Genomic DNA, 27686 nt, shown 5'->3' on the forward strand with positions numbered 1-27686 from the left:
ATTCTCTTATTAACTGAGTTATTCAGATATGACAGTACTATCTCACTAATGAAGAGATAGTAATAGAGAAATCTGAAGAGTTTCATTAAAAGAATCTTGAGAAAAAGATTGAGTTGATATACTGTATAGTAGATGATTAAGACTTGAGAACAGATGAAGAAGTTATCACTCTTACTGCAAGATTAGCAGCAGTATTTATCATTGAAGATAAATGTATATGATGTCTTTTTACAGATTTTAAAAATATCTTTTCAGAAAGAGAAGTAGTGAAGTTTCCTGATATCAAGATATAATATAAGATTTATCTTGAAGACAGTGTAATAATACTGTACAGATCTCTTTACAACTTGTCTGTAAAGAAGTTGAATATTCTATATAAATATCTTGAAGAAGTGCAATCAAAGAACTGAATATATTTATCAAAGAGTTCAGTAGAGACATTTATACTCTTTATACTTAAGAAGAATGATAGACTACATCTATATATAGACTACAGAGGCCTTAATAAGATGACAGTTAAGAATCACTATTTATTACTGTTAATTGATAAGATAATTAATCAATTATCTGAAGCAAAGATATTCTTGAAGATTGATATACAGAATATCTATTATAGAATCAGAGTTAATAAAGATGATATTTGAAAAACAGCTTTTTATATCAAGTACAATAATTTTGAATATCTTGTTTTATCTTTTGATTTTTGTAATGCTTCAGTTATCTTTCAGATTTATATAAATGAGACACTGTAGAGCCTTATCAACATCTTCTGTATAGTATATTTAAATGATATTTTAATCTTCTTAAAATCAGAGAAAGAATATGATACTCATGTTCAAGAAGTGTTAAGTTACTTGAGATAGTATCAACTCTATATAAACACTGAAAAATACTCATTCTATATACAGAAGATTGATTTCTTAGATTATATTATTAAAGTAAATGACATTTCAATGAATAGAAGCTGAGTCTCTGTTATTGAAAACTGACTGACACTGCAGATGTACTATAAGATGTAGATATTTCTAGAATTTGTAAATTTCTATAGATAATTTATCTATATATATTTATAAATTACTGCTTCTCTTACAGATCTGTTGAAGAAAAGTGTGAAAGACAGAAAAATAGAACTGTTTATTCTCACTCAAGATACTGTGTAGATATTTATGAAATTGAAATAAGCTTTCACAGATGTTATAATACTGAATCATTTTAACTCTGACTTACTCAGTCAGTGTGAGACTGATATATTCAGAAATGAGATCTGTGAAATCTTTTCACAGTTAACACTGAAGATCTTTCAACATTGAAAGAATCAGAGAATAATTATCTCTGAGAAAATAGATAATGAATTATCTGTAAGAGAAGACTTTTTCACAGAGTCTATAAGACACTGTAAATGAAGATCAGTGATCTTCTTCTTCAAGAAGTTATTACTTATGCAGAGAAGATATGATATTCATAATTAGAAGATATTAATAATTATTAAATTCTTTAAGATCTGATAACATTATCTTCAGAATAGTAAGTACTCAGTGTAAGTTCTCACTGATTATGTAAATCTATATTATTTCTTGATAATAAAGAGCTTGACAGAATGTTAAGTCAGGTGAACAGAGCTGCTTTCAGAGTATAATTTCTATATTTAATACTGTTCAGATCAGCTTAACTCTGCTGATATACTATCTAAACAGTCTGATTATAATATTATTAATGTGAAGAAGAATTCTATAAAAGAATCTCTGTTATCACTGTAGAAGAAGCTGACTGCAGAGAATTAAAATACTCTAAAGCTTGAAAACAGTATCAGAGAGACAGCTGTGTGACTCAGTATAGAAGATAAAAGAGAACTCAGATCTCTGCAGAGAACTGATACTAAAGATTATAAGCTTCTTATATTATATCTTACAATTATTGAATTGATAAAGAATAAAACAGTCTACAATCTTTCAACTTAACTACTTTTAAAATTTATTAATAAGTTATAGAAGAGAAATGTCTCTACTGCAGCTTAAATTTAAAAGTTAAAGAAGAAAGAATTCAGTTTAAACTTGAAAGAGACAGACTCTGAGCAGAACAGTACTACTAAGAAATCAAGTCACTGATAATTAGAAGAATATAAACTTCTACTACTGAATAGTTCAGTCTTCATTTCTTGTAGCAGAGTAGTGTATCAGAAGTTATTAAGAATTTATTATAATAATTCTCATACAGAGCACTTCAGATTAGAGAAGACTGAGAAGCTTCTAAAATATAAATATACTTAAAACAAGCTTCAGATAGATATTAAAGAGTATATTAAGATTTATAATATCTATCAAAGAATAAAGATTCTACAGTATAAGTAATATAATAAGTTGATATTACTACCTGTTTTAAAGAGCTCATGATAGAATCTATCAATGAATTTCATAGTTAATCTGTCAAAGTTAACAAGAGTCAAAGAATATAACTTGATTTTAATTATTATTAATTACTTTACAAAGATAATCAGATATATTTCTATTTATAAAAAGATTAAAGTCTCTGAATTAACTGATCTATTTTTAGATATCATCATTTATAATCACAGTGCTCTGAAATTGTTAATAACAGATCAAGAATCTCTCTTTATCAGTAAATACTGATCAGCTTTTTACTATTATCTTATAATAAGATATCTTCTCAGTACTGTATTTCATCTACAGACTGATGATCAGACTGAATATTAGAATTAAATACTAGAACAGTATCTTTAAGTATTCTATTTATATTATTAGAATAATTGACTTAAACATCTTCTAATCACTGAATTCATATATAATAATATAAAGAATACAATCTTAAAGATATTTTTTTTCTATACTTATTATAAATATAATTCTTTATTACTCAGTGACATCACAGACAATATTTCAAAGAGAGAAATAAACAGTCAGAATGTTAGACAGATATAGAGAATAAAGTATCTCTCAGTACTAGAAGTAAAAGTAAGATTGAAACTTTTGAATAAAATTTATAAGAAGATAGTGAAAAGCATTCACTGCATTCAGAAGTAGTAGATAAAATACTATAATTAAAAACATCTTTCAATGAAGTTCTTAATAGAGAATTAAGTACTACTTTCAGTAAAGAATATCAAGACAATGAGACTGTGTAAGAAGCTTAGTAAGCAGTGACTAGAATCTTTCTCAGTAATAAGAGTAATAAATAAGCAGATATATAAGTTGAAATTACTTACAGAATTGAAATTAATTTATTCTATTTTTCACATTTTCTATTTAAAGCTCTATAAGTAATACTTCAGAGTAGAGTTATCTTGATTAGATAATATAGAGATTAAGAGTGATACTGAATATCTTATAAAGAAAATATTAAATAAGTAAATATATTATAGTAAGCTTCAATATCTTATTAAATAAGAAGATTATTTATTATTAGAGAATTTATAAGAACTACTTGAGTATTTGAAAAATACTGAGAAAGAGATTATAATCTATAAAATAATTAGTAGAGATTACTCTGTTACACATCAGAGACATTAAATAAGAAATACTGCTTAAGACTTCTCATTTTTCTCAAAGAATTTTTTAGAGATAATCTCACAGTAATGAGTCAGTGTCTTATAGACTCTATAGTACTCTTCTTCTATTTTCTCTTAAAGAATTTTTAAAAGTTTAATAAGACTATACAAGTGTAACATTTCTGAAGCAGTTAAAAGAAAAGAGATATTTAAAATTAATAAAAAGATTAATATTATTAATCTGCAGACTGCTGCTATTCTAATAGAGTCACAGCTCACTGAAAAAGTAAAAAGAGAAATCAGAGTCTACTCATCAATAATCACACTCTTATCAAACTCATTCTTCACTGTTAAAGTCTTCAGTACTGATATCTTTATCTGCTGAGAAGTTAGTACTGCAGCACTGCAGAGAAGCATGCTACAGAAGAGTATAAGAGATATTAAAAGTATCAATTTATCAACTTATAAAGCATCTCAGTCATCTGCTTTAACTGAAGCAAGATTCTCTTCAATCAGTGATTAATCTCTATAACACTTTCAACAGCAGTATCAGCTAATCTCTTCTTAAGACTAGTCATTCTGAGATATTTTTTCATCTTAGAGACTCACACTTTCATCTTCTTCTACAGATAAGTAAGAGAGATCTTCTCAGTCTTGACAGAATTTATTAACACTTGAAGCTCTGAGACTCTTGCTCTGTACTGCTTAAGTATCTAGACTTCTTATCAGAGCTGACACAATGTCTTTCTGTGAGATAATACTTACAGAGAGACAGGAGTCATTGTTACAGATATAACAGAAATAACAGAAGTGAGAGAAGAAATAGATGTATAAAATCCCTCTCTTCTTCAGCTGCTTAGCACAGTGCAGACAAGTGGTGATGCTGGCCAGAGACTGCACTGGAGCCTCCCCACAGGGAGAAGGCGAAGGAACCGCGGGACCCTGCGGACCCAACCCAGCAGCATCCCGAGCAGGGCTCGGGCGTGCGGGAGGGGACGGACCGGACGCAGACGCACCGACCGGCAGAACCGCCGCGGCCGCAAGAGAAGCAGGAGGAGGTGTGGCAATGGGAGCGGTGCTCCCGCGGCTCATTGACGCCGCCGCCTCCAACCTGGCTTTCTTGGCGGCCACGGAGGCCGCAGCCGCACCACGAAGACATTTATTATTCACTAGAAAATGTCAGAATAAGCCCCTTATTGTCTCCCAAGGATGATGCTCCCATGCACTCACTATTGCAGATGGGGGGGGGGGAGAAAAATGTGTCATGGGGGGGGGGGATCTTTTCAGAAAAATCCTGCCACTACTGTTAGCTTTGCCCCTAAAACACACCACTTTTGCAGGGAATTTCATACATAGGATGGAATATATTGAGAGATCTGCAAGTCACTTGTTAACTACATTTTTCACATTTCAAATTGATATATAAGAAACCCACTTATCATGTGTTTAATTTGAATGAAGATGAGAAAAGAAAGATCTACACAGTCAGCAGAAAAACTCATCTATTTCTTTATATCACACACAGCACATGTACTGTCAATTGATTGATAACTGTTGCTATACAACAAAGATAATTTCTAATTCAGTAATCTTAAGAGCATAGAAACTATACTCTTAAAGAGAAGAACATTGTCATGCTTCTAGCTGTATCAAGACTCTGTTATAGTTCTACACAGCTTATTACTTCTATACAGATGATTTCATTCTATCTGAACTGATTTTCAATCACTCTATGATATTATTCAGATATATCATAGAAAGATCTGATTGATAAATATGAGAACTCTACTTCTATATAAGATCAGCAGATTACTCTTTCTTGATAATAAGATGCTGCTGAGATATCACTTCAGTTATTCTCACTTATGAAATGAGAGAAGAGTATTCACTTATTATCTATATAGAATAGCTAGATACTGACTTCTCATTAAAGAAATCAGTGATTTGTTTTACTTCTACTGAAATATATATAAGAGTTACTGCATGTCTTATATAATCTTCTTAGTATACTAAGTACTATATCTGTGATATTCTTGCAATAACTCTGTAGTCTATGAGCTCACTATTCAAGTAAGATAGTCAAGCTCACTTATATAGCTTCTCAAACAACTACTTCTATGTATCACTGCTAACTAGCTACTGCTTCGGTTCTGCTATGTTACAATAATATTGATTATCATTGAATATCTCTGCTTTGAAAAGTACTGAATATAGTGTATTTCACTGCTTTATAGAAGTACTATATTATTAATAAGTTAAGATATCAGAACTCTGAATTCAAGTCTCTATAAAGATCTTTATTCTTCAACTATTTTACTGTAATATTCTGATAATATAAGATAATTTTAACTGTCTTTTCTACTAATTATAAGATATTGTAGACAGATACTGTGAGTCACAGTGATTTAATTATGAATAAGCTTATAAAGTATCAGTATCAGTATCAGTGATCTTGAATTCTGAAGAAGTATTAATAGATTCAAGCTCTGTTAAATTACTATTTAATATATTATATTTATCATCTACATTATTAAGAGACTGTAGTGATTGTAGAGAGAATTCATCTTTGAGTGATAAAGAATATTAACTGAAGTATATCTGATATTGAGTGTCTTGAGATTTAAAAGATATACTGTCTTTTATCAATGATTATAATATGATAAGAAGAGATAGTGAGTTGTAAAGTAGCAGAGATAATAGCAGAATAACTGAGAATTTAAAAAATATCAGTTTAATAATGATTAGACAGATATTTAGAGTAGATATATAATTTCAAAGTTAATTGAATATTTTATATAAGTGAAGTTGATTTTTCATATATAATGAAACTATTTCTTCTCAGACTCTCTATGAGATATTAGGTTGTGAGCACATGTGAAGTCTCTTATTGATTCAGAAGTTAGCAGGACTTGGCAGAAGTCTAAAGGAGTTTAGTTGGTCGCGCTAATCCGAAAATATCGAGAAGAGAGGCTGAGCATGCTGAGATAAGCTGGGCGGGCGGTAGGATGAGATAAGCTCCATTAGGATCCATCGCTTAGACCGTATAGACAGGTTTTAATAATGCGATGACGGCGCCCTTGTGGGAAAAAGTAAGGAAGTTGTCCCTCTGGAAAGCGCAGAGCATTTTGGAACATACTGGAGGCTTTTTCTTTCTTGGCCCACATTCCTCAGAGAAGAGTTAGATCCAATGTTTTTGATCTGTAACGGTGAATATCTCAGTGTCGGGCGGTCACATCCTATCCTCGAGGTAATAATATGCTTGTTGATCTTGTAGATGGGCCCGCCCCACAGTGCCTGGAGATAGAAAGCTGATCTGCTTCGTGTTGGGCGGCGTATATCGCGCACATCCGGAGTAACTACTCATGCGCTGATTACCCGCGCTATCAGGGGGTGCTCAGCCCCATCTACTAAATAACTACCTGTGAAAAGTAACAGCCTTTTTGCTGTCCTAGCCATGGAGCGGGATTTTAATCCTACCGCTATCGGTTGATTGTATATAGCGTAATGATCAGTTTAACTGTACTGGCTTTGTCCATGAGAGAGTATAGATGTAATGAAACTTTTCTATCTCGACAAAACAACCTACTCGCTGTTTCTGTGTGCTGAGGTAATGTGAACCCATTATTGATGCAATTTGATTACAGCAGTCTATAGACCCCTCTCAGGGGATAGAGGCCCCAGGTATAGAATCCCAAAGTATAGAGACTCTCTGGATATAGAGAACCCCCCCTGAATAGAGGCGGCCTGGATAGAGACCCGCTGAACCAGGTATGGTTCATTAAAAATAAGTTTAGACACTTCCGGGTCTAGAACTCCCCTGATGTGGGTCATTATTTCATCCAACCTCCAATGAGAAGATCTCAATTACTACGCATAGTAATATAATCAGTATCATCAATAATAATGTGTGTGTGCTCATCGTAATTAATGCTAATAATGTAGTATGAAATACCCATTTTGACCCAAATGTCACTATGCTGCTGCCGTATTGATGCAATCGGACCGGGATGCCGTATGGGGCAAATAAGGCCGCAAGCGTAGAGTCCCCATTCTCCCTGTATCAAACCCAACGGAAGTCCGCCGGAAAATGCAATAAATTCCTATATCCTGGCCACAAAGACCAATAGCTCTATCTGGCCATGGCAAATTCCCGCCCGTTGGCTGGAAGTTTTCTAGAATGTCCATGGCTAAAGTTAGCTCGCTTCCGAGGTAAGATTGATTCAACCACTGGCAAAGAGCGCTATTTTCCAGATGGGATGGCCTGAGATATCCAGGGTACTGACTCCGTGTTACCGATATCTCTATCTTAGCTAATTTTCGAATATTGTTGCTCCCTCCAACCAACCCTGGGCATATGGTCCATATGATAGAACAGCAGTGGAAGCTGTGGCAGCAAGGGGGCCGGTAGGTAAGCAGCCGTGAAGAAAAAAGTAGGTAGTAGTAGCAGTTAAGCAATCCTACATAAAAGTAAGTGGGAGTTCAGGGACAAGCAATCCTTGGAACATTTTCTTCTGACCTATAAGTTAACTAGGACTGCCGTGATTGGCAGGGTGTTGATGGCCCGTCAGCATTAGCCGACTGCGCTATGGGTCAATGCCAGGTGCGGGGTGAACGGGATGAATTACCCACCTAGGTATGCTCCTGAAGTTAACTAGAAACGAGAAGATGTTCTATTTTTGTATATCTGTAAACGTGGCAAGTAGGGTGCTGTGCTGTGGCAAGAAAGCACAGGTATTTACCAGATCTATGCTGAAGTATAGTATATAGAAACTTGGGGCGATTCCAACGGCTAAACGGAAGATGCAGATGGTACACGTAACTACATGTGGAGGTACCTCCAGTGTTCAACCAAAATGCTAGGCGGCGCATGTAACTAACTACCTGTCTCAGGCTGTCTGTGATGCGAAGTTTTCCCCCGCAGCGCCAGCACACGACTCGACTGCCTGCTTGACTACCGGTACCCCACTCCCGGCGATCCCCAACAAACGCGGCTCTCGGCGATATGTCTGGAGGATAGTATATAAAGACTCCCCCTTTCCCCTCCTTTCGGCACCGCCCGATTGTTCCTCTTCCCAATGTCTCGCTGCCCAAGGTTTGTATAGGTATCTATTTCCTGGCCTTTCGTGGCATCACATCTCGTCATCCCATCCTGTGACTTCCCATCCCCTTCCACCAATATAAGAGGCAATCTACTGTAACTATCAAAGCTTCTCTACTGTCTCATTATCAATCCTGTAGACATCTAGTGTCACCAACACCGCCATCATGGGTGCTGACGATAAATTCAGTATGTACTCTCTCTCTACATCCCTAGCATGGCCCCCTATTTAGGCCCTATACGCTAGGGCCTAGACATACATACATATATCTATGTGCTTGTGTAAAAGGACCAGCAATGAGTGCAGGATCAGGGGCTAACCGATGTTCTTACCTACCATATAGACACCTACCGCTACAATGAAACTCCCACCTACACCACCTCCAACGGCTGTCCGGTATATCTTCCCATCTGATATCATGAGCTAACCGTCTATATCCCACCGGAGAGAAGAACTTATAGAGACGTACAATAGAACCGTGGTAGTTAGCTTGATGCTGACTATTGAACGATATATAGGTCATGGACCCTGAGTCCTCCCAGCGCGTTGGACCGGATGGACCCTTGCTCCTCCAAGACTTCCACCTGATCGATCTCCTCGCGCATTTCGACCGCGAGCGGATCCCGGAAAGAGTAGTCCATGCCAAGGGGGCAGGAGCCTATGGTGAATTCGAGGTGTTGGATGATATCAGTGATATCGTAAGTCTAAACTACTCCTATGCTCAACAGTCAGCTGCAACGTTGCGGAGATATTGTGCATTACAAAATAAAAGGGCTAACGATTCCCTTTAGACCACCATTGATATGCTGAGGGGTGTCGGAAAGAAGACGAAACTTGTTACCCGCTTCTCTACTGTCGGTGGAGAGAAGGGATCCGCGGACAGCGCTCGTGATCCTAGAGGGTTTTCCACCAAATTCTATACTGAGGAGGGTAACTGGGACTGGGTCTTCAACAACACCCCAGTCTTCTTCTTGCGTGATCCCTCCAAGTTCCCGCTCTTCATCCATACGCAGAAGAGGAACCCACAGACCAACCTGAAGGATGCCACGATGTTCTGGGACTACCTTTCCACCCACCAGGAAGCCGCCCACCAGGTCATGCATCTCTTCAGCGATCGTGGCACTCCTTACTCCTACCGCCACATGAATGGCTACTCCGGACACACTTACAAATGGATCAAGCCTGATGGAACCTTCAACTATGTCCAGATCCACTGCAAGACGGACCAGGGCAACAAGACCCTCACCAACGAGGAAGCTACCAAGCTTTCCGCCGATAATCCCGACTGGCACACCGAAGATCTCTTCCGCGCCATCGAGCGCGGCGAATACCCATCCTGGACCTGCTACGTTCAGGTCCTCAGCCCCGAACAGGCCGAGAAATTCCGCTGGAACATCTTCGACCTGACCAAAGTCTGGCCGCAGGGCGATGTGCCCCTCCGCCGCTTCGGCCGCTTCACCCTAAACAAGAACCCGCAAAACTACTTCGCCGAGATCGAACAAGCCGCCTTCTCGCCCTCCCACCTCGTCCCCGGCGTCGAGCCCTCCGCAGACCCAGTCCTCCAATCCCGCCTCTTCTCCTACCCAGACACCCACCGCCACCGCCTCGGCGTCAACTACCAGCAGATCCCTGTCAACTGCCCGCTCCGCGCCTTCAGCCCATACCAGCGCGACGGCGCCATGGCCGTCAACGGTAACTACGGCGCCAACCCCAACTACCCCTCCACCTTCCGCCCGCTCGCCTTCTCGCCCGTCAAGGCCAGCCAAGAGCACGAGCAGTGGGCGGGAGCGGCCATGTCGAAACAGTTCCCCGTCACCGACGAGGACTTCGTTCAGCCAAACGGCCTCTGGCAGGTCCTGGGCCGCCAGCCGGGCCAGCAAGACAACTTTGTGAAGAACGTCGCGGCCCACTTGTGCAATGCGCAGCAGCGGGTGCGCAAGGCTACATATGGCATGTTCACGCGCGTCAATGTGGATCTGGGTAATCGCATTGAGAAGGCTACGGAGGCGTTGGTGGCGGCGCAGGGGCAGGCGCAGTCGCGCCTGTAAATGTGGGATGTTTCTGTCATTTGCCTGGGCCGTGGGGTATGGGGATTGAGAAGAACGTAACTGGTTAAAGTAGAAAAAGGGCCTGGTTGTTACATTTGCAAATTTTTATATATATTTTCTTTGTTTTTTCTCTTTCAAATGCCTGATACCTGCTAGGATGAAGTGAAATTTTTTTAATATGAGAGAATACACCATGAAGCTAGAGGATTAGCTGAGTTAAAAATTGACTGTGATAAAGTGTTTCACTAATTCATTTTCCGCTGTTCTGGTCAGTTGAACTTACAGCAGCATGGTGGTGAGCTAACTAGTTACCTGGTAAGAAAAAAAACTTTGCCGGTGTGGCTGGCTGACCCAGGGTTCTGGGTGGGACTTCCGTCATGCAACTGCGGGCCGGTGGAGGAATGTTGTTCTCACTGTGATGTCATAGAAAGCTACAATGGCCTGTATAAGTAGTCACCACTCATTAAGCAGGCAATTACAGCTTCAATTGCTGCAATACAACAAAACACTTCTTCATGTAAAAATATAACATAATCTATCTCTCTCTGCAAAGATTCAGTTCTTTTTTATTTACAATTCACATTCACTATAAATATACAGTTCTGCAAATCTTCTGTTTTCTTTTATATGAACACTTACATAGCTATAAACTTTTATAGTTCTTATAGTCAAAGAATTAATTGTAAATATTTACAAATCTTTTACTTTCTTTCATATGAATGTAACTACAAACTCTTACAGTTTTTACAGTTAAAGACTAAACTGTGAACATATTTGAAAATTTTTCTATTTTTTTCTGTATAAATAAAGTTACAGACTCGCCTCAGTAGCTGAATGATTAATGCAGCCACCTGATAGTGCCTTAGCATGGGAAACCAAGACATGCGGGTTCAAAACCTGCAGAGGATATATTAAATCTGAAACTCAAGCATCTCAGGTTTCTAATAAATACAGAGATGTATAAATCACTTTAATAAATCACTTCATGTTTCTGAGCTGAGAAGTTATTATCATATGTATTTAATTGTCACTTCTTTGTATTTTTCTATGTTCTTATTATCTTGATATAATTTTAATATCTGTATTTTCTTCTGTATAATAAATACTTAATCTGTATTTAACATTATACAAGAACTCATTATAAGCTTCACTTGTATATAAGTATAATGAAAGAATAATAATAATAATAATAATAAGTTACAGACTTATACATAGACTGATCACTGAGACTATAAATTTCACATTTAATCTCATTTAATCTGATCTCATACATTTCTTGATATGAATTCTGCTGAGACTAGTTATTAAAAAAACATGCAAAGTAACTATATATCAGATCTTAAAATAAAATCATGACTTGAAAAAAATGAGAAAGTGATCTCATTTAATCTTATTTAGTCTCATTCTTGATATAAAGTTACTATTTTTAAACATTTTAAGGTTTTTTTAGACTATTTTTAATTTTTTAAAAAGTAATGCTTTTTGATAATACTTAAATGAGATTTAAAGTTATTTAAAGTAATAAAAATAATTTAAATTAAGAAGTGAAAATCATAATCTCATTTGAAAAATATAATAAGAGTAGATAGTAAGTTTCACTGAGACAGTATGAAACTACTATCTAATGTTAAAACCATGTAATGAGATCAGTTGAATTGATAATGAGACTATTAAAAAATCTGATTCTGGTCTCAGATACGGTCACACGGTCAGTCTACTTATACAGTTCTTACAGTTAAAGAATTAACTGTAAATATTTATAAATATTTTATTATCTTTTATATAAATATGACTACAGACTTATACTGTAGAGAGTCTATACTGAATAGATCAGTATTAAGATATAAATCTTATATAATAAAAGTGAAAAATGTTAGAGAAGAGAAAAAAGAGAAAGTACAGAAATTAGTAATTAAAGTAAATATTTATATACATATGAGATGAAGCTTTAAGATGAAAGAATAGAAATTTCATGAGTTCTTTAACTGAGAATCAGTGACTGAGAATTAAAGCTTTAAGTAGAAATCTATGAAGTGTAATGAAATAGTTTATATAATTGATTAAGTATAGTCTATTACATTAGTTCTGTAGCGTACGCTACTACGTAGAGTCAGATATAAGTGTAAAAACATGTCTGATTCTTTAAAAGATAAGAGATGAATGTACGCCTTTATATATACAGTGATTATTTATAGAGATTAACTCTCATAGAAAGAGTGATTATATATAAAGAGAAAAACAGAAACTCTATAGAGAAGATAGAAGTAAAAGCTTCAGAAAATAGTAAGAAAAAAACAGAGACTCTGTAGAGAAGAAGTAAAAGCTCTCTGTAGACAAGATAAAAGTGAAAGCTCTGAAAATAATAAGAAGTGAAAGCTCTCTGTAGAGAAGATAGAAGTAAAAGTTCTGAGAAACAGTAAAAGATGAAGTAGAAGCTAGAGTTGAATAGAGAATTAACTTAAATAGAAGATGTAAATATATCACAGTCTCTCTATTCAAAAGAATACATTTATAAAGAAGAAAAAATAATATTAAAAGAAGATAATAAGTATCACAGACACTAGACTCAAAGAGATAAACAGTGTTAAAGTACTAGTTTATTTATATACACTGTAAATATTATAGAAAGAAGAGACTGAGTAATAGAATTAATTTATTTATACAAAGAGTGATAAGATATAAGAATTATTTATTTATATAAAAAGTGAAAAATGTAAGAATGAATTGAAAAGAAATAATAAAGAAGAGATAAAAGCTCTTCAATCTAAAAATAACTGTAGAGTAAATAAGAAAAGAAAGAAATTATAAAGAAATTGTAAGAAGCTTGAATAAGAGAGAGTTCTTTAATAAGATAGATAGACTGATCATCAGAACTATAAATTTCACATTTGATTTCATTTGATCTGATCTCATACATTTCTTGGCATGAATTCTGCTGAGACTAGCTATTAAAAAAACATGCAAAGTAACTATATATCAGATCTTAAAATGAAATCATGACTTGAAAAAAATGAGAAAGTGATCTCATTTAATCTCATTTAGTCTCATTCTTAGCATAAAGTTACTATTTTTAGACATTTTAAGGTTTTTTTTAGACTATTTTTAATTTTTTAAAAAGTAACACTTTTTGATAACACTTAAATGAGATTTAAAGTCATTTAAAGCAATAAAAATAATTTAAATTGAGAAGTGAAAATCATGATCTCATTTAAAAAATATAATAAGAGTAGACAGTAAGTCTCACTGAGACAGTATAAGACTACTATCTAATGTTAAAACTATGTAATGAAATCAGTCAAATTGATAATAAGACTATTAAAAAATCTGATTCTGGTCTCAGACACAGTTACACAGTCAGTCTACTGAACACTGTATTATATAGAGATTGTATAAGAGTAGTGACTAGCAGATAAAGAAAAAGTGTAAGAAAAGAAAAGAAATAATAAATTAATTATTAACTGTAAGAGTCAGCTGTAAAAAACAAATATTATTATACATATCTTATTCATTTTCATATATTATACATTAATCTATTTTCAATATCATGTCATCTGAAAGACATTAAAAATAAAGAAAATCTCAAAACTTGAGATCTGTAAGAGATTTGAGAGCTGTAAGCTGCTCTTGTAATAATATTATATATATCTCTGATTTCTCTACTGCTCTGTGTATAATATTAATGTCATTTATTACAAGATTGACTGAAATGTTAATATAGAAATGTGTATGTATATAAGTAGAAAAATTAAAGAAGAGCATAAGACTTACAGAATCAGAAGTCAGAGTAGAGAGAATGAAAATGAAAGAAATAGAAGAAGAAGAAGACACAAAACTGAATAAATAACAGTAGAAGTTACTCAGAGCTGAATACTTATAATCTGATATATACACAATCTTCTCTGCAGAGAAGAAAGAGAAAGTGATAGAAGAAGCTTAAGAGTGAGAGAGAATAGTCTCAGTAGTATTATTATCTTCAATTAAAATAATCTCTGATGTCAGAGCAACTAAGAACTATTATTAGTATATAAAAATTATAAAATCAGAGATGAAAACAGTTATTAAATGAATATCTGCTAATCTTAGAGTTATACATGTAATTACAACATATACAAGACTTCTCAGAAAGAGAGAGAGAAATATAAGAGAATATAGAAAGTAGAACACAGTATGTGAATAACTCATTTCTATAATAATATCTTAGATAAGATGTACAAGTCTTATATCTGTAAGTGTAAAAAAGTATAACATCTGTATTTCTATTTCTGAAAACACAGATATCTTTCACCTGTATTATAAAGTTAAATAACAGATATCAGAGAATAGACTGATATAAATCTATCATTCTGAAGAAATTTATCAGAGTGAATATCTCTATAATATTGAACTTTATAGTTGTGAAAAGTTTCTTAATATCTGTGAATACTATAACTTTGTACTGTGGTTCGGAAGAACATATAACTGTCAGATAATAACGCGGCCGCTTCCGAACTTGCTTACGAGTGTAAAGGGGCCATAGCGGCCACTAATTAATTTAGCGTACAATATATAAGAAGCCAGCATACGCCTGTAATTGTACGCTGACTCAAGCAACCTTTGAATCACAGTACACAGTAAAACTCATAATGATTTTTTCTAAGAACAGAAAAATCAGCATCAGAAAGAAAAAATAAAAAAGAAAAAGACTTATAATCTTAACACTGTTAAGAAGAGAGATAATTCTCTGATATAAATAAACAATTATCTTATCATAAATATTTGAAATAAATGTAATAATTAATATCTGTGACTGAGCTTCAGATAGTTATATTATATACAGTTTTCATATAATAAATTATTCTGAGAGTTGACAAGAAGAGTAGAAGTGTATATACTGAGAAATATAATTCATTAAGTCTATACAACATCTTCTTGAAACAGAGAGAACTGATAATGAAAGCAGAGATAATAAAACCAGAAGTAGTGAGAGTGAGAGTCACAGAAACAGAGATAGCAGAAGCAGAAGAATCAGATACAGAAGTAAGTATAGAAGATTAAAAAGAAGCAGCAGAGAAAGAAGTAGTAGAAGAAGTAGAGAGAGATACAGAAAATCTGATTACATATAATATAGACAATTTCTTCATTATTATATTCTTCAAGTTCTTGATCAATAATTCAACATTGAGTTCACTATCATTGACAGATGCAGATCTGTCAATATATGAAGATTCTATGTAAATAAAAACAAATATATCAGTATTTGTCACGCTCCCGGCCGTGTCAAGGCTCTGTTGCGGTTTCACACAGCTCATCACTTTCATGTGAATGATTTCATCTTATCTGAACTAGTTTTCAATCACTCTATGACATTATTCAGATATATCATAGAAAGATCTAATTAATGAATATGAGAACTCTGCTTTTATACAAGGTCAGCAGATTACTCTTTCTTAATAATAAGATACTGCTGAGATATCACTTCAGCTATTCTCACTCATGAAATAAGAGAAGAGTATTCACTCATTATCTATATAGAATAACTAAATACTGACTTCTTATCAAAGAAATCAGTAATTCATTTTTCTTCTACTGAAATATATACAAGAGTTACTATATATCTCATATAATCTTCTTAGTATACTAAGTATTATATCTGTGATATTCTTGTAATAACTCTGTAGTCTATAAGCTTACTATTTAAGTAAGATAGTTAAGCTTATTTATACAGCTTCTTAAATAACTACTTTTATATAATATTACTAACTAGTCACTGCTTCAGTTTTATTATATTACAATTTAAATCACTTAATCTGATTATAAGTTTGAATTAGTCAAGCTCTAACAGACTGATATAATCTTATACACTTATACTGAGACTGACTTAATCTCATTTTCTAAGAGAAATGTCATATTATCTTCTAGAGTATATACATCTCTACTCTGACAGAAATCTGAGATTTCTGAACTTACTACATATTTTAACATAAGCTCTTTAATTACTCTGTTATTATCACAGTCTCTACACATCTATATCTATTATAAAGATAGAGAGATTAAGATCAGAGATTCTTTAAAATATAAGAAAAACATCTTATCTGAATTTCACAGCTTTATCTATACTCTTGAATAAAAATTTCACCTTAATCTGAGCTAGTATAATACTCATGAGATATAAGTAATATATATTATTAATCTTCTTAAAGACATCTCTGCAACTACTTGAGCTATTAAGAAGAGAGAGTTTAAGTATATCAATACTATTATAACTTAAAAAGAATTCAAGAACTTTCTACTGAATTAAATCAAAGATTACTATAATCACAGCTTTACAGCAGTGCAGTGATTTAACTTATTATATTAATAAGATAATGAGAATTCTTTCAATTTCAATATAAGATTTAAAGAATATTAAGAGAAATTAACTGATAATTTGAATTAATTAAAAACACAGCTTTATCTTATAAAGCTGACTCACAAGGTGTGAATAATAATATTATAATATCAGAGTTTATTAATCAATTGTACTGAGTTTGTCAATCTGACTTCTCAGATCTATTTGAATAATCAATTCTCTGAGAAAAAGATTAATAAGATCTCTTCTAAGTAATTAATAATAGAATCTAAACAGTGCTATGACAGCTTCAGTGTAGAGAAAGTAAAGAAGAATTTCAAGTATTCTGATTCTTCACTCTATGATTCAGAAGAACGTACAACTGTTGAATAATAACACGGCTGCTTCTGAACTTGCTTACGAATGTAAAGAGGCCATAGCGGCCACTAATTAATTTAGTGTATAATATATAAGAAGCTGATATATGCTTGTAATTATACACTGACTTAAGCAATCTTTGAATCATATCTGATAGCATGTCTAAAAATCAGTGAGAAGTGCAGACTTCTTCAGAGCATGATAATTTCATCTATAAAGCAATTTGTAGTTATCATGTCAGTGTGATTCTAGAATATCTTAAAAGATAGTATATAAAGAGCAGTGAGCAGAAGAGCATCTGATTGATACTGCTTTACTTATTGAGAGAAAACTTCACACTCAGATGAATATCATGTACATAAATAGATGAGATATGAGAAAGAGAAATGAGAGCAGTGAATCAGATTCAAAGAAGACTACTCTTCACTTAAAGAAATAAAAAGAAAGAGAGTGATTATCATCAGAGTTATATAATAATAACAGAAATTATATAATAATATAGTAATAATGATACAGTAATATAATAATAGACATTATACAATCAATGAGAAATCACTGAAATGAATATCTTTTCTAATCAATATAAATAACACTCTTCTCTACTATCTGAACTGAAAGATATGCAGAATCTCTCAGAGAGTTTACTCAAAGTAGTAAGAAAAGCAGCTGAAATCATTAAACTGAAATCAAAGCTCTGTACACATACAAGAATTCTAAACAAGATTGAGATCTTGTGTATACAGTGACAGACTGAGATGAAAGCTAAACAATAATTGATATTCACTGCAGATTAAGTATTCACTATGAAGAGCTTTATTAATATAATTATCATCATTAATAAGAATAGAGAAAATCAGATCTTAGATCTGCAGTGAGAGATTGAATATTTATACAGATAGATAACTACATCAAATCTGAAGATCTTATTATAATTATTCACAATCTCTTCAGATGTGTATACATTATCAGAGACTGCTACACAGAATGAGAATCTGAGTATGAAATATATCAAGTCAGAAGATCTACTGAAGCTATTAAACTTCAATAATAACTGAAAAAATAATACTGTAATCAGCTGACTAAGTCAGATATAATTATATTATCAGATTAAATATGAACTTACAGATAGATAATTAACAGAATTTTAACAAGTTTTAAGATCTGCTGTGTTTCTATACAGAAAAGCAAAGTCATTATAAATAACTAATGAAAAGATAAATCTCATAGACTCAGAGTAATATTCATTCTTATAAATATGAAATGAGTTTTTCAAATGAATCTTACACAACTTTGAGAAAATGAATATATAAGATAAGTATTATAAACACTTCACTGAGTGTAGATAAGTGAGTGATCTTACATTGTACTTCACACACTTTAACTTACACTATCTTATATTGAATGAAGAGCTTTTAACATCTTTCTGTTTATAGATCTTCATTCATAATCTTATATCTGAGTTGAGAGTGAAATAAAAATGCTTAACCTCACAATTAGATATGATAAAAGAAGTATATAACATTCTCATTATACAGAAACAAGTGAGTCAATTATAACAGAAAATACTGCAATTAAGTATACTTCAGTGAAGAACAGATAATCAGACTTCTATGATATAAGTTACATACTCAGACACAATGAATCTAGATCTGAATATCATTACTAAAGCACTGAATCTCTTAAAAAAGAAATTCTCTGAGTGAAAATCTTAATATTATAAGTATTAAGCTTGCTTCAACTGCAGATATCAAAATCATGATACAAAAGATTATACTCAGTGTACATAGTTAAGAGAAGTAAGAGAGTCAAAAAACTAGTAGAATCAGTGAGCTCAGAGACACTCACTGATATTTTATGAAAAGTCTTTAAAGTGAAAGAGATGTCTGTATTAGATAACTCTCTGAATTCTATGAATATAAAGAAGAAGCAGGCTTCTGAATAAGATATGAGTAAGAATAATAAAGCAGATACTTATCTCAATGCCTTGAGATCTGAAATGTTAATGTATAAGAGACACTTGAATAAGAATTGAGAGATGACTGTAAAAGTATTAGTAAACACAGAAACTTCTACATAATATATTAATAATTATATAATTCAAAGACTGAAAGAGATCTGCTGAGTGAAGAATCTTCAATATATAAAATTATCTGATAACTGATATTTAATATCATCTGTAAGAGTAAGAGTTTTCTTGTACTTCAGAGAATAATCTTACTATATTTAAGTATGAGAGCTGCAGAACATAAAATATAATTTTATTCTTAAACTTGATTAATTTCAAAGATTCAATCTGCAGATTCAATAACATACATGTTATATACAGTTGACTGATAGAAAGAAAACAGTTCATACAATTCTATCAACTGATATAAGAAGAACATTTCATATCTCTGATATAGAAGAGTTAAATCTGCTTATATATTAATAAGTAAAGAGAATGATTTATAAGACCTCATCTGAAAGTATTCTGTATGTCATACAGAACTCAGAAGCAGAGAAAACTAAGATAAAGAATATATAAGAGAATAAGTATATAAAGAAGCTTTTGAAGAAGTATGAGAAGATCTTCTAAACAGATCTTTTATCAGAATTGCTGCTGAAATGAGGATTTATACATGAGATTAATACAGAGAATGTAAAATCAGTCAATCAGAATGTATACTCTCTGTCACAAACATATTTCAAAGAATAGAAGTGTCAGATCACAGATCTTCTAGAACATAGTCTCATATAATTCTTATCAAGTATATGAGACTTTCCAGTTCTATTTGTGAAAAAGATAGATGAGAAGTGACAGATGTATATCAATTATCAAGCACTTAATAAGCTTATAATCAAGAATGAATATTCACTGTCACAGATTCAATAACAGTTAAATACAGTTGAAAATACTTAATATCTATCAAAGATTAATCTTCTCTCAGAATACTGATAGATCTGTGTAGATAAACTGTCAGTTCTGTGAACTGTATTTAATATATAATGAGAGAAGTTCAAATTTCTGATAATACTATTCAGTCTGATAAATGTGTCTCTTATCTTTTAAATAATGATGAATACAATTCTTTATAAATAGAATGAAATCTTATATCTTCTATATCTTAATAATATTCTAGTCTTTTCAAACTCATATAATAAATATCTGAAGTATCTTGATAAAGTACTTATAACTCTGACAGAGTATAAGCTCTATATGAAATCAACAAAGTGTGTATTTGAAATGAAAGAGTTGAAGTTCATAGAATATGTAGTGAGTAATGACTATATACATCTCATTTCAGAGAAATTGAATATTATAGTGAATTAGTCATGACTGAGAAATATATATTATATATAACAGTTTCTTAAGTTAATCTTATATTACTGCAGATTTATCAAGAATTTCATATAAATATCTGCATCACTCTCAGATCTCTTAAGAGAAATAGATGCAAATCTGTAAAAGAAGAAGTTTTATTCAATTATTTGAAATACTGTGTATAAAGAGACTTTTCTCACACTGAGAGAATGTGTAATAACATTCTCAGTACTTATTTAATCAGATTATGATAAATCTTTCTACATTGAGATGAACATATCTGAATGAGCTATCAGAGACACTCTTCTACAGATGAGTAAGAACAGCAAGCTGCACTCAGTGATATACAATGATAGAAAACTATTAAATATTAAGCTCAATTATTCAGTGTACAAAAAGAAATTACTAGTGATCAAGCATATACTGATATTATAAGATAGATATATTAACAATAGACATATAATAACAGTGATCACAGATCATGAAAGTCTTATCTATCTACAATTAATAATAAAATCTTTCAAACACTTAGTATATTGAATCTCAGAGTTTCAAGTGTACAATCTTTATATTAATTACTAAAAGAGATCAGACACTGTAATATCTGATATAATCAGTCACAGATCTGATTTCATAAGTGAGAGTTCTGTGAATCAGATATAAGAGAAGTTCATACTAAATATACTGAGAGAGTATAAGAAATCAGAATGAGTGAATATCATGATCTCTCACTTGAAGAATGACAAGATGTCAGATGATAAGTATCTCATGAGAGTAGTAGAAGAGATGCTTTCAAACTTTAAGCTGAGAAAATTGAAAAACAATGTTATGCTTTACTGCAATCTAGAATATACAGAAGCTCTCTATTTAGAATCTTTATTTAAACATGACTTGATAGCTCACATGTATAAGAAATTCAGTCACTTAGAAAGCTCTGAACTCATGAGTGTACTTAAATCAAGAGCATACTGATCAAGTATGACTGAGAACATTCAGATGTATACTTACAAGTGTCTGAATTATCAGATTATAAAAGAATCTAAGAAAGAATTAGAATATAAGAAAGTACAACATGAGATGAAGTGTATAATACAACTATTCAAACAATGAGAGATGAATCTCATAGATATATTACTGCAAACATCAAATGAAAATCAATGAATAATCACTGCTATTGATTATACTACTGACTGACCAGTTGTGAAAGCAGTTTCAGAGATGATAGAGAAGATAGTAGTGAAGTTTCTATATAATGAGATCTATATCAACTATGAAATGCTGTGTGAGATTCTAACTGATAATAGTATGAATCTCATAAAAGAAGTAGTGAGACATTTCATGAATCAGTTACAGATAAGACATCATAGAACAATGTTATATTATTCACAGATAAACAGAAAGATAGAACACTTAAATGAAATCTTGAGTAATATACTGATGAAATATCTAGTGAGCAAGTCTATAAGACTATGAGATGAATATCTCAGACAGACACTATTAATCACATGAATTTAACAGTATGCAGTCTTCAAGTATTCATCATTCTATCTGTTGTATGAATTGTATTCACACATTCTAAAGAATGCTTCAGAAAAGATGAGAAAGAGAATAGTAGTTACAGACACAGCAGAAACAGTAGTTACAGATGCAGCAGTAGCAGTTGCAGACACAACAGTTGCAGACACAGAATCAAGAGTAAAAGAGATCAGTCACACACACATAAAAGCTAATGAGTTACTTCTGAACTGAGCAATTCAATTGAAAAGAATACAAGACTCACTAGTTAAGAAATTGAGTCTTAAGATAAGAATGTAAGTTCTCATATACAATAAGAGTTCTAAGAAGTTTCAATCTAGATAATTTGAGTTATATAAAATACTCAAATCACATTCTCTGAGAACATACACATTGAAAGAATCAGAGAGACAGATCTTAGATAACTTAATTAATAATTCATGACTTATGAAAGTAAAGATGTAAGATCTGAGTGAATTATAATCATTCACAGCACTATCATCAATATTGAAAAAGAAGAGACTTATAATTGAAAAGTCTCATGAAGTAAGAGAAATTATAGATACTTATAAATCAGATGATCTCACTTATTCTGATCTTTTCATAATTATAAGAAAAGAATGAGAAGTAATGAAGAAATCAGATAAATATCACACTTCAATAAGTGATAAAACTGTAGCTGATTATATAATAACACATCACAGATAGCAGACATAATACAGTAAAGAGCAGTCTCAAAGTGACAGACATGTATATGAATCAGATTATAGAAGAAAAAGAAATTCAGAGTTGAATTTAACTGTTTACATCAGTTCAATTATGAAGATTACAGAGAATGAACTATCTGAAACATCTATGAACATGAGATCAAGCTATCTCAATCTCTGAGAACACTCAGAGATTAGATGAGATTAGTTTCAATGAGCTGTTTACTGTAGTAGTCTGAGCAGGTGAAGAGAGACAGTATAATGTGTGAGACAGAATTATAAAAGATGAAAGCTGCTGAATCTAGTCACTGAACACTCTATTATATAGAGATTATGTAAGAGTAGTAACTAGCAGACAAAGAAAAAGTGTAAGAAAAGAGAAATGAATTAATTATCAACTGTAAGAGTCAGCTGTAAAAGATAAATATTATCATACATATTTCATTTATTTTTATATGTTACATATTTAATCTATTTCCAACATCATATCACTCAAAAAATATCAAAAACAAAGAAAATCTTAAAACTCAAGATCTGTAAGAAATTTGAGAGCTGTAAGCTACTCTTATAATAACACTGTACATGTCTCTGATTTCTCTATCACTCTGTGTATGATATTAATGTCATTTATTACAAGTTTGACTGAAATACTAATATAGAAATGTGTACATATACACATAGAGAAATTGAAGAAGAGTATAAGACTCACAGAATCAGAAGCCAGAACAGAGAAAGTAAAGACAGAAGAAACTGAAGAAGAAGATGTAGAACTGAATAAATAATGACAGAAGTCACTCAAGACTGAATACTTATAACTCAGTGTGTATATAATCTTCTCTGCAAAGAAGAGAGAGAAAGCAATAGAAGAAGCTTAAGAGTAGAAGAGAATAGTCTCAGCAGCATTATCATCTTCAATTAAAATGATCTCTGATACTGAAGTAACTAAGAATCATTGTTAGTATATAAAATTATAAAAGCAGAAATAATAATTACTGAATAAACACTCACAGATCTTAGAATTGTACATGCAATTACAACACACATGAGACTTCTCAGAAAGAGAGAGAGAGACATGAGAGAATGCAGAAAGCAGAACACAGTGTATGAATAACTCATTCTCACAATAACATCTCAGACAAGATGTACAAGCCTCACATCTATGAGTGTAAAAGAGTATGATATTCACATTCTCATTTCTGAAAACACAGATATCTTTTACCTGTATCATGAAGTTGAATGATAGATACTAGAGAATAGACTGATACAGATCTATTATTCTGAAGAAATTTATCAGAGTAGATGTTTCTGTGATATTATCATACTCTCAGACGCGTCAAGGCCCTGCTGCAGTTTCACACAGCTCATCACTTTCATGTGAATAATTTCATCTCATCTGAACCGGTTTTCAATCACTCTATGATATCATTCAGATATATTATAGAAAGATCTGATTGATGAATATAAGAACTCTGCTTTTATATAAGATTAGCAGATTACTTTTTCTTAGTAATGAGACACTGCTGAGATATCACTTCAGCTATTCTCACTCATGAAATAAGAGAAGAGTATTCACTTATTATCTATATAGAATAGCTAGATGCTGACTTCTTATAAAAGAAGTCAGTAATTCATTTTTTCTTCTACTGAAATATATATGAGAGTTACTGCATATCTTATACAATCTTCTTAGTATACTAAGTATTATATCTGTGATATTCTTGCAATAACTCTGTAGTCTATAAGCTCACTATTTAAGTAAGATAGTCAAGCTCACTTATACAGCTTCTTAAACAACTATCTCTATATAATACTACTGACTAGTCACTGCTTCAGTTTCATCATATTACAATTCAAATCACTTAATCTAATTATATATTTGAATTAGTTAAGCTTTAATAAACTGATATAATCTTATATACTTATACTGAGACTGATCTGACCTCACTCTCTGAGAGAAACACTACATTATTCTCTAGAGTGTATACATCTCTATCTCAGTAGAAATCTGAGATTTCTAAACTCACTGTATATTTTAATATAAGCTCTTCAACTGCTCTATCACTGCTGCAGCCTCTACACATCTACATCTATTATAAAGATAGAGAGATTAAGATCAGAGATTCTCTGAGATATAAGAAAAACATCTTGTCTGAATTTCACAGCTTTATCTATACTCTTAAATGAAAATTCCACCTTAATCTGAGTCAGTATAATACTTATAAGATATGAGTAATATACACTGTCAACCTTCTTGAAGATATCTCTGCAACTACTTGAGTTATTAAGAAAAGAGAGCTTGAGTGTATCAATACTGTTATAACTTAAGAAGAATTCAAGAACTTTCTACTGAATCAAATCAAAAATTATTATAATTATAACTTTACAGTAATGCAGCAGTTCAACTCATTATATTAATAAGATAATAAGAATTCTTCTGATTTTAATACAAGAGTTAAAGAATATTGAGAGAAATTGACTGATGATTTGAATCAATTAAAAACACAGCTTTATCTCATGAAGCTGACTCATAAGATGCAGATAATAATATTATAATATCAGAGTTTATTAACTAATTACACTGAGCTTGTCAATCTGACTTTCTGAATCTATTTAAATAATCAATTCTCTGAGAAAAAGACTAATAAGACTTCTTCTAAGTAACTAATAATAGCAACCGCTCCACCACGAACTCGCTCGATTTTTCGAATAAGAACCCGCCGATAGATCCATCGAAAAGCCCTCGATCATACGAGCATTCTGACCCCATCGCCGACCGCATACCCTGTGTGGTGGTGGAGTTATCCAGCCAAACGTGAACCGGACGTTGTTCAAAACTCCTGTGTGGGAGTATCCCCCGTTCTCCCCTACCACACCACAACCCCGGGCCAAAGTGCCATACAAATTGTAAGGTGAAGAGACCTAGCCATATGCACCAATCTTCTCGATTTTGGAAGATCCCCGATCTGTAGTTGTGGAGATATCTGAGGAGTGATCTCCGCGAAAACCCTGTCCATCTTTGATGTTCCAAAACACCAACACCAAGTCCCTCTGTTGTACCGCCCTTCCTAATCTGGCCCATCCCCGGCAGAAAAATACAAAAAGATACCTCGGCGATAATATCAAGCACATAATCAACGGCCACTTCTGAAGTGCAACCTCCGTGGTCTGTCTTCAGTGTATCTGAACATCAACGCCAAGTCTCGCCCTCGTACCACCTCTCTCAATCTGGCCCATCCCCGACAGAAAAGTACAAAAAGATACCTCAGCAACTGTACTCAATACATAATCGGCAGACACGACAACTATAAAATCAGTATACCCCAAGGTCTGACTGAGCCTTTGATCCCTGCACAGTGAGATATATTAAATCTAGTTTTAATACCTCAATATTCAATAGATTCTGCAAGGGATTGAGAACAGCAACACTAGATTTCTATTGAATTTGAGAATTAACTCTATATTGATATAATCATTGACAAAGTCTTCTATTTTAAGATATAAATAACCAGTTCCTCTACATTCCGCTGACAATATTTATATTATCATATAGAAACAGACTTATATTCTCTATAATATCAAGACTCTGAAGAGGGAAAGTCTTGATAGAGGGTATACAGTAGTGCATATCTTAGCAGTTTCTATCTCATTCTTCTGCAGCAGTTAATGCAAAAAAAAGATTTTAGAAATAGTTTTTTACTTCTCTTAAAAAAGTAAGGTGTTTTTCTCTGGGTTTTACACAATATTCTTATAAAGAATTAAAAACAGAGTTGTTTTCTGTCATAATTTCATATTCTTTTAAGTAAGAATTACTTTTTCAGTGGCTGAAGAGCTTTCATTAATACTTAATTCTTTTTTACACTCTTTATTAACTGATTTGAGTTGCACACCTGTTGTGTGAGAAGAATTGAATAATTTAGAATAAAATTGAATAGTTTTAATCAATTTCTCTTCAAAAAATTGATTTATTTTTTGTCAGTTTTTCTCTCAGAAACTGTCATATCATCTGATTTACTATCAATTGATATCATACTTTTCCTCACTGTATCCCAAGAAAGAGATTGTAAAGATTTTATTGATTTATCTTAAAAATCAATTTTAGTTTATTAGATTCTCTTCAAAAATCTAACCTAGTTACTGAACTAGTGTGAAAAAAATCAGGTGTTTTATACACAAAAGTCTGTGATTCTTCTTTTGAAATAGTCTGACCAACTTTTCAATTGAAAACAGACTTAGAAACCTCTTAATTGAAACAGTCTGACCAACTTTTCAATTCAAAAGAGTTTAATAAATATCTCAATTGAATTAGTCTGACCAACTTTTCATTGAGTAAGAACAATGAGTTCAAAAGTACACTCAGTTGATGTGAAAAAAGATGCTTTCTCAAATGCTATTCCTGAGATTGAAATTCTGAAGAGAAGAAAGAAAGAAGAGATAGAGAAACAACAAGTTCTTGAAATACAGGAACTTGAAAAAGCAAGTAAAATTCTTGAAAAGCAGTGTCTGAGTGAGATGAATGAAGAAGTTCTGTTAATTCTTCATGCTCAGGCTAGACAACTACAGGAAGTGATCAAGTTCAAACTTGGAATTTCAAACACAGTTCAAAAAACTTTGAAAATTTCTAATACAATCACTGACTCTTCAGTTTGCTCTTCTTTCTTTTCTACTTCTTCTTCTTCTCCTTCTTTGAATCAGAAGAAAACATATGCTCAAGCAGCTGAATCTGCTGCCTCTAAACCTGCTGTCTCTAAACCTGCTGTCTCAAAACCTGCTCAAAATCCTGAGAAAACTGAGAAGAATACTGCTCATGCCTCTATTCATAGAAAAGTGAA

At 32.6% G+C, this 27686-nt stretch overlaps 3 protein-coding genes across 3 annotated transcripts; 1 reads left to right on the top strand and 2 right to left on the bottom strand.

Moving 5' to 3' along the window:
- Positions 1-3808: 3808 nt before the first annotated feature.
- Positions 3809-4856, bottom strand: BDCG_07294 (uncharacterized protein; the record flags this gene model as incomplete). The annotated part of the gene is made up of 3 exons (XM_045423087.1): positions 3809-3883; positions 4268-4671; positions 4832-4856. 3 exons carry the CDS (start codon positions 4854-4856, stop codon positions 3809-3811), a joined length of 504 nt encoding a protein of 167 aa, XP_045278563.1.
- A 3098-nt stretch (positions 4857-7954) lies between these two features.
- On the top strand, positions 7955-11335 carry BDCG_07295 (catalase). Its single transcript, XM_045423088.1, has 6 exons — positions 7955-7969; positions 8034-8333; positions 8393-8789; positions 8945-8997; positions 9120-9299; positions 9393-11335. Exons 3-6 carry the CDS (start codon positions 8768-8770, stop codon positions 10647-10649), a joined length of 1512 nt encoding a protein of 503 aa, XP_045278564.1. The 5' UTR covers positions 7955-7969; positions 8034-8333; positions 8393-8767; the 3' UTR covers positions 10650-11335.
- Positions 11336-25510: 14175 nt separating this feature from the next.
- On the bottom strand, positions 25511-25936 carry BDCG_17490 (uncharacterized protein; the record flags this gene model as incomplete). Its single annotated transcript, XM_045426606.1, has 1 exon — positions 25511-25936. The coding sequence occupies one exon, from the start codon at positions 25934-25936 to the stop codon at positions 25511-25513; it is 426 nt and encodes a 141-aa protein (XP_045282065.1).
- Between the last annotated feature and the right edge of the window lie 1750 nt (positions 25937-27686).

The sequence above is a fragment of the Blastomyces dermatitidis genome (assembly GCF_000003525.1).
Source record: "Blastomyces dermatitidis ER-3 genomic scaffold supercont1.8, whole genome shotgun sequence".
Classification (NCBI taxonomy): Eukaryota; Fungi; Ascomycota; class Eurotiomycetes; order Onygenales; family Ajellomycetaceae; genus Blastomyces; species Blastomyces dermatitidis.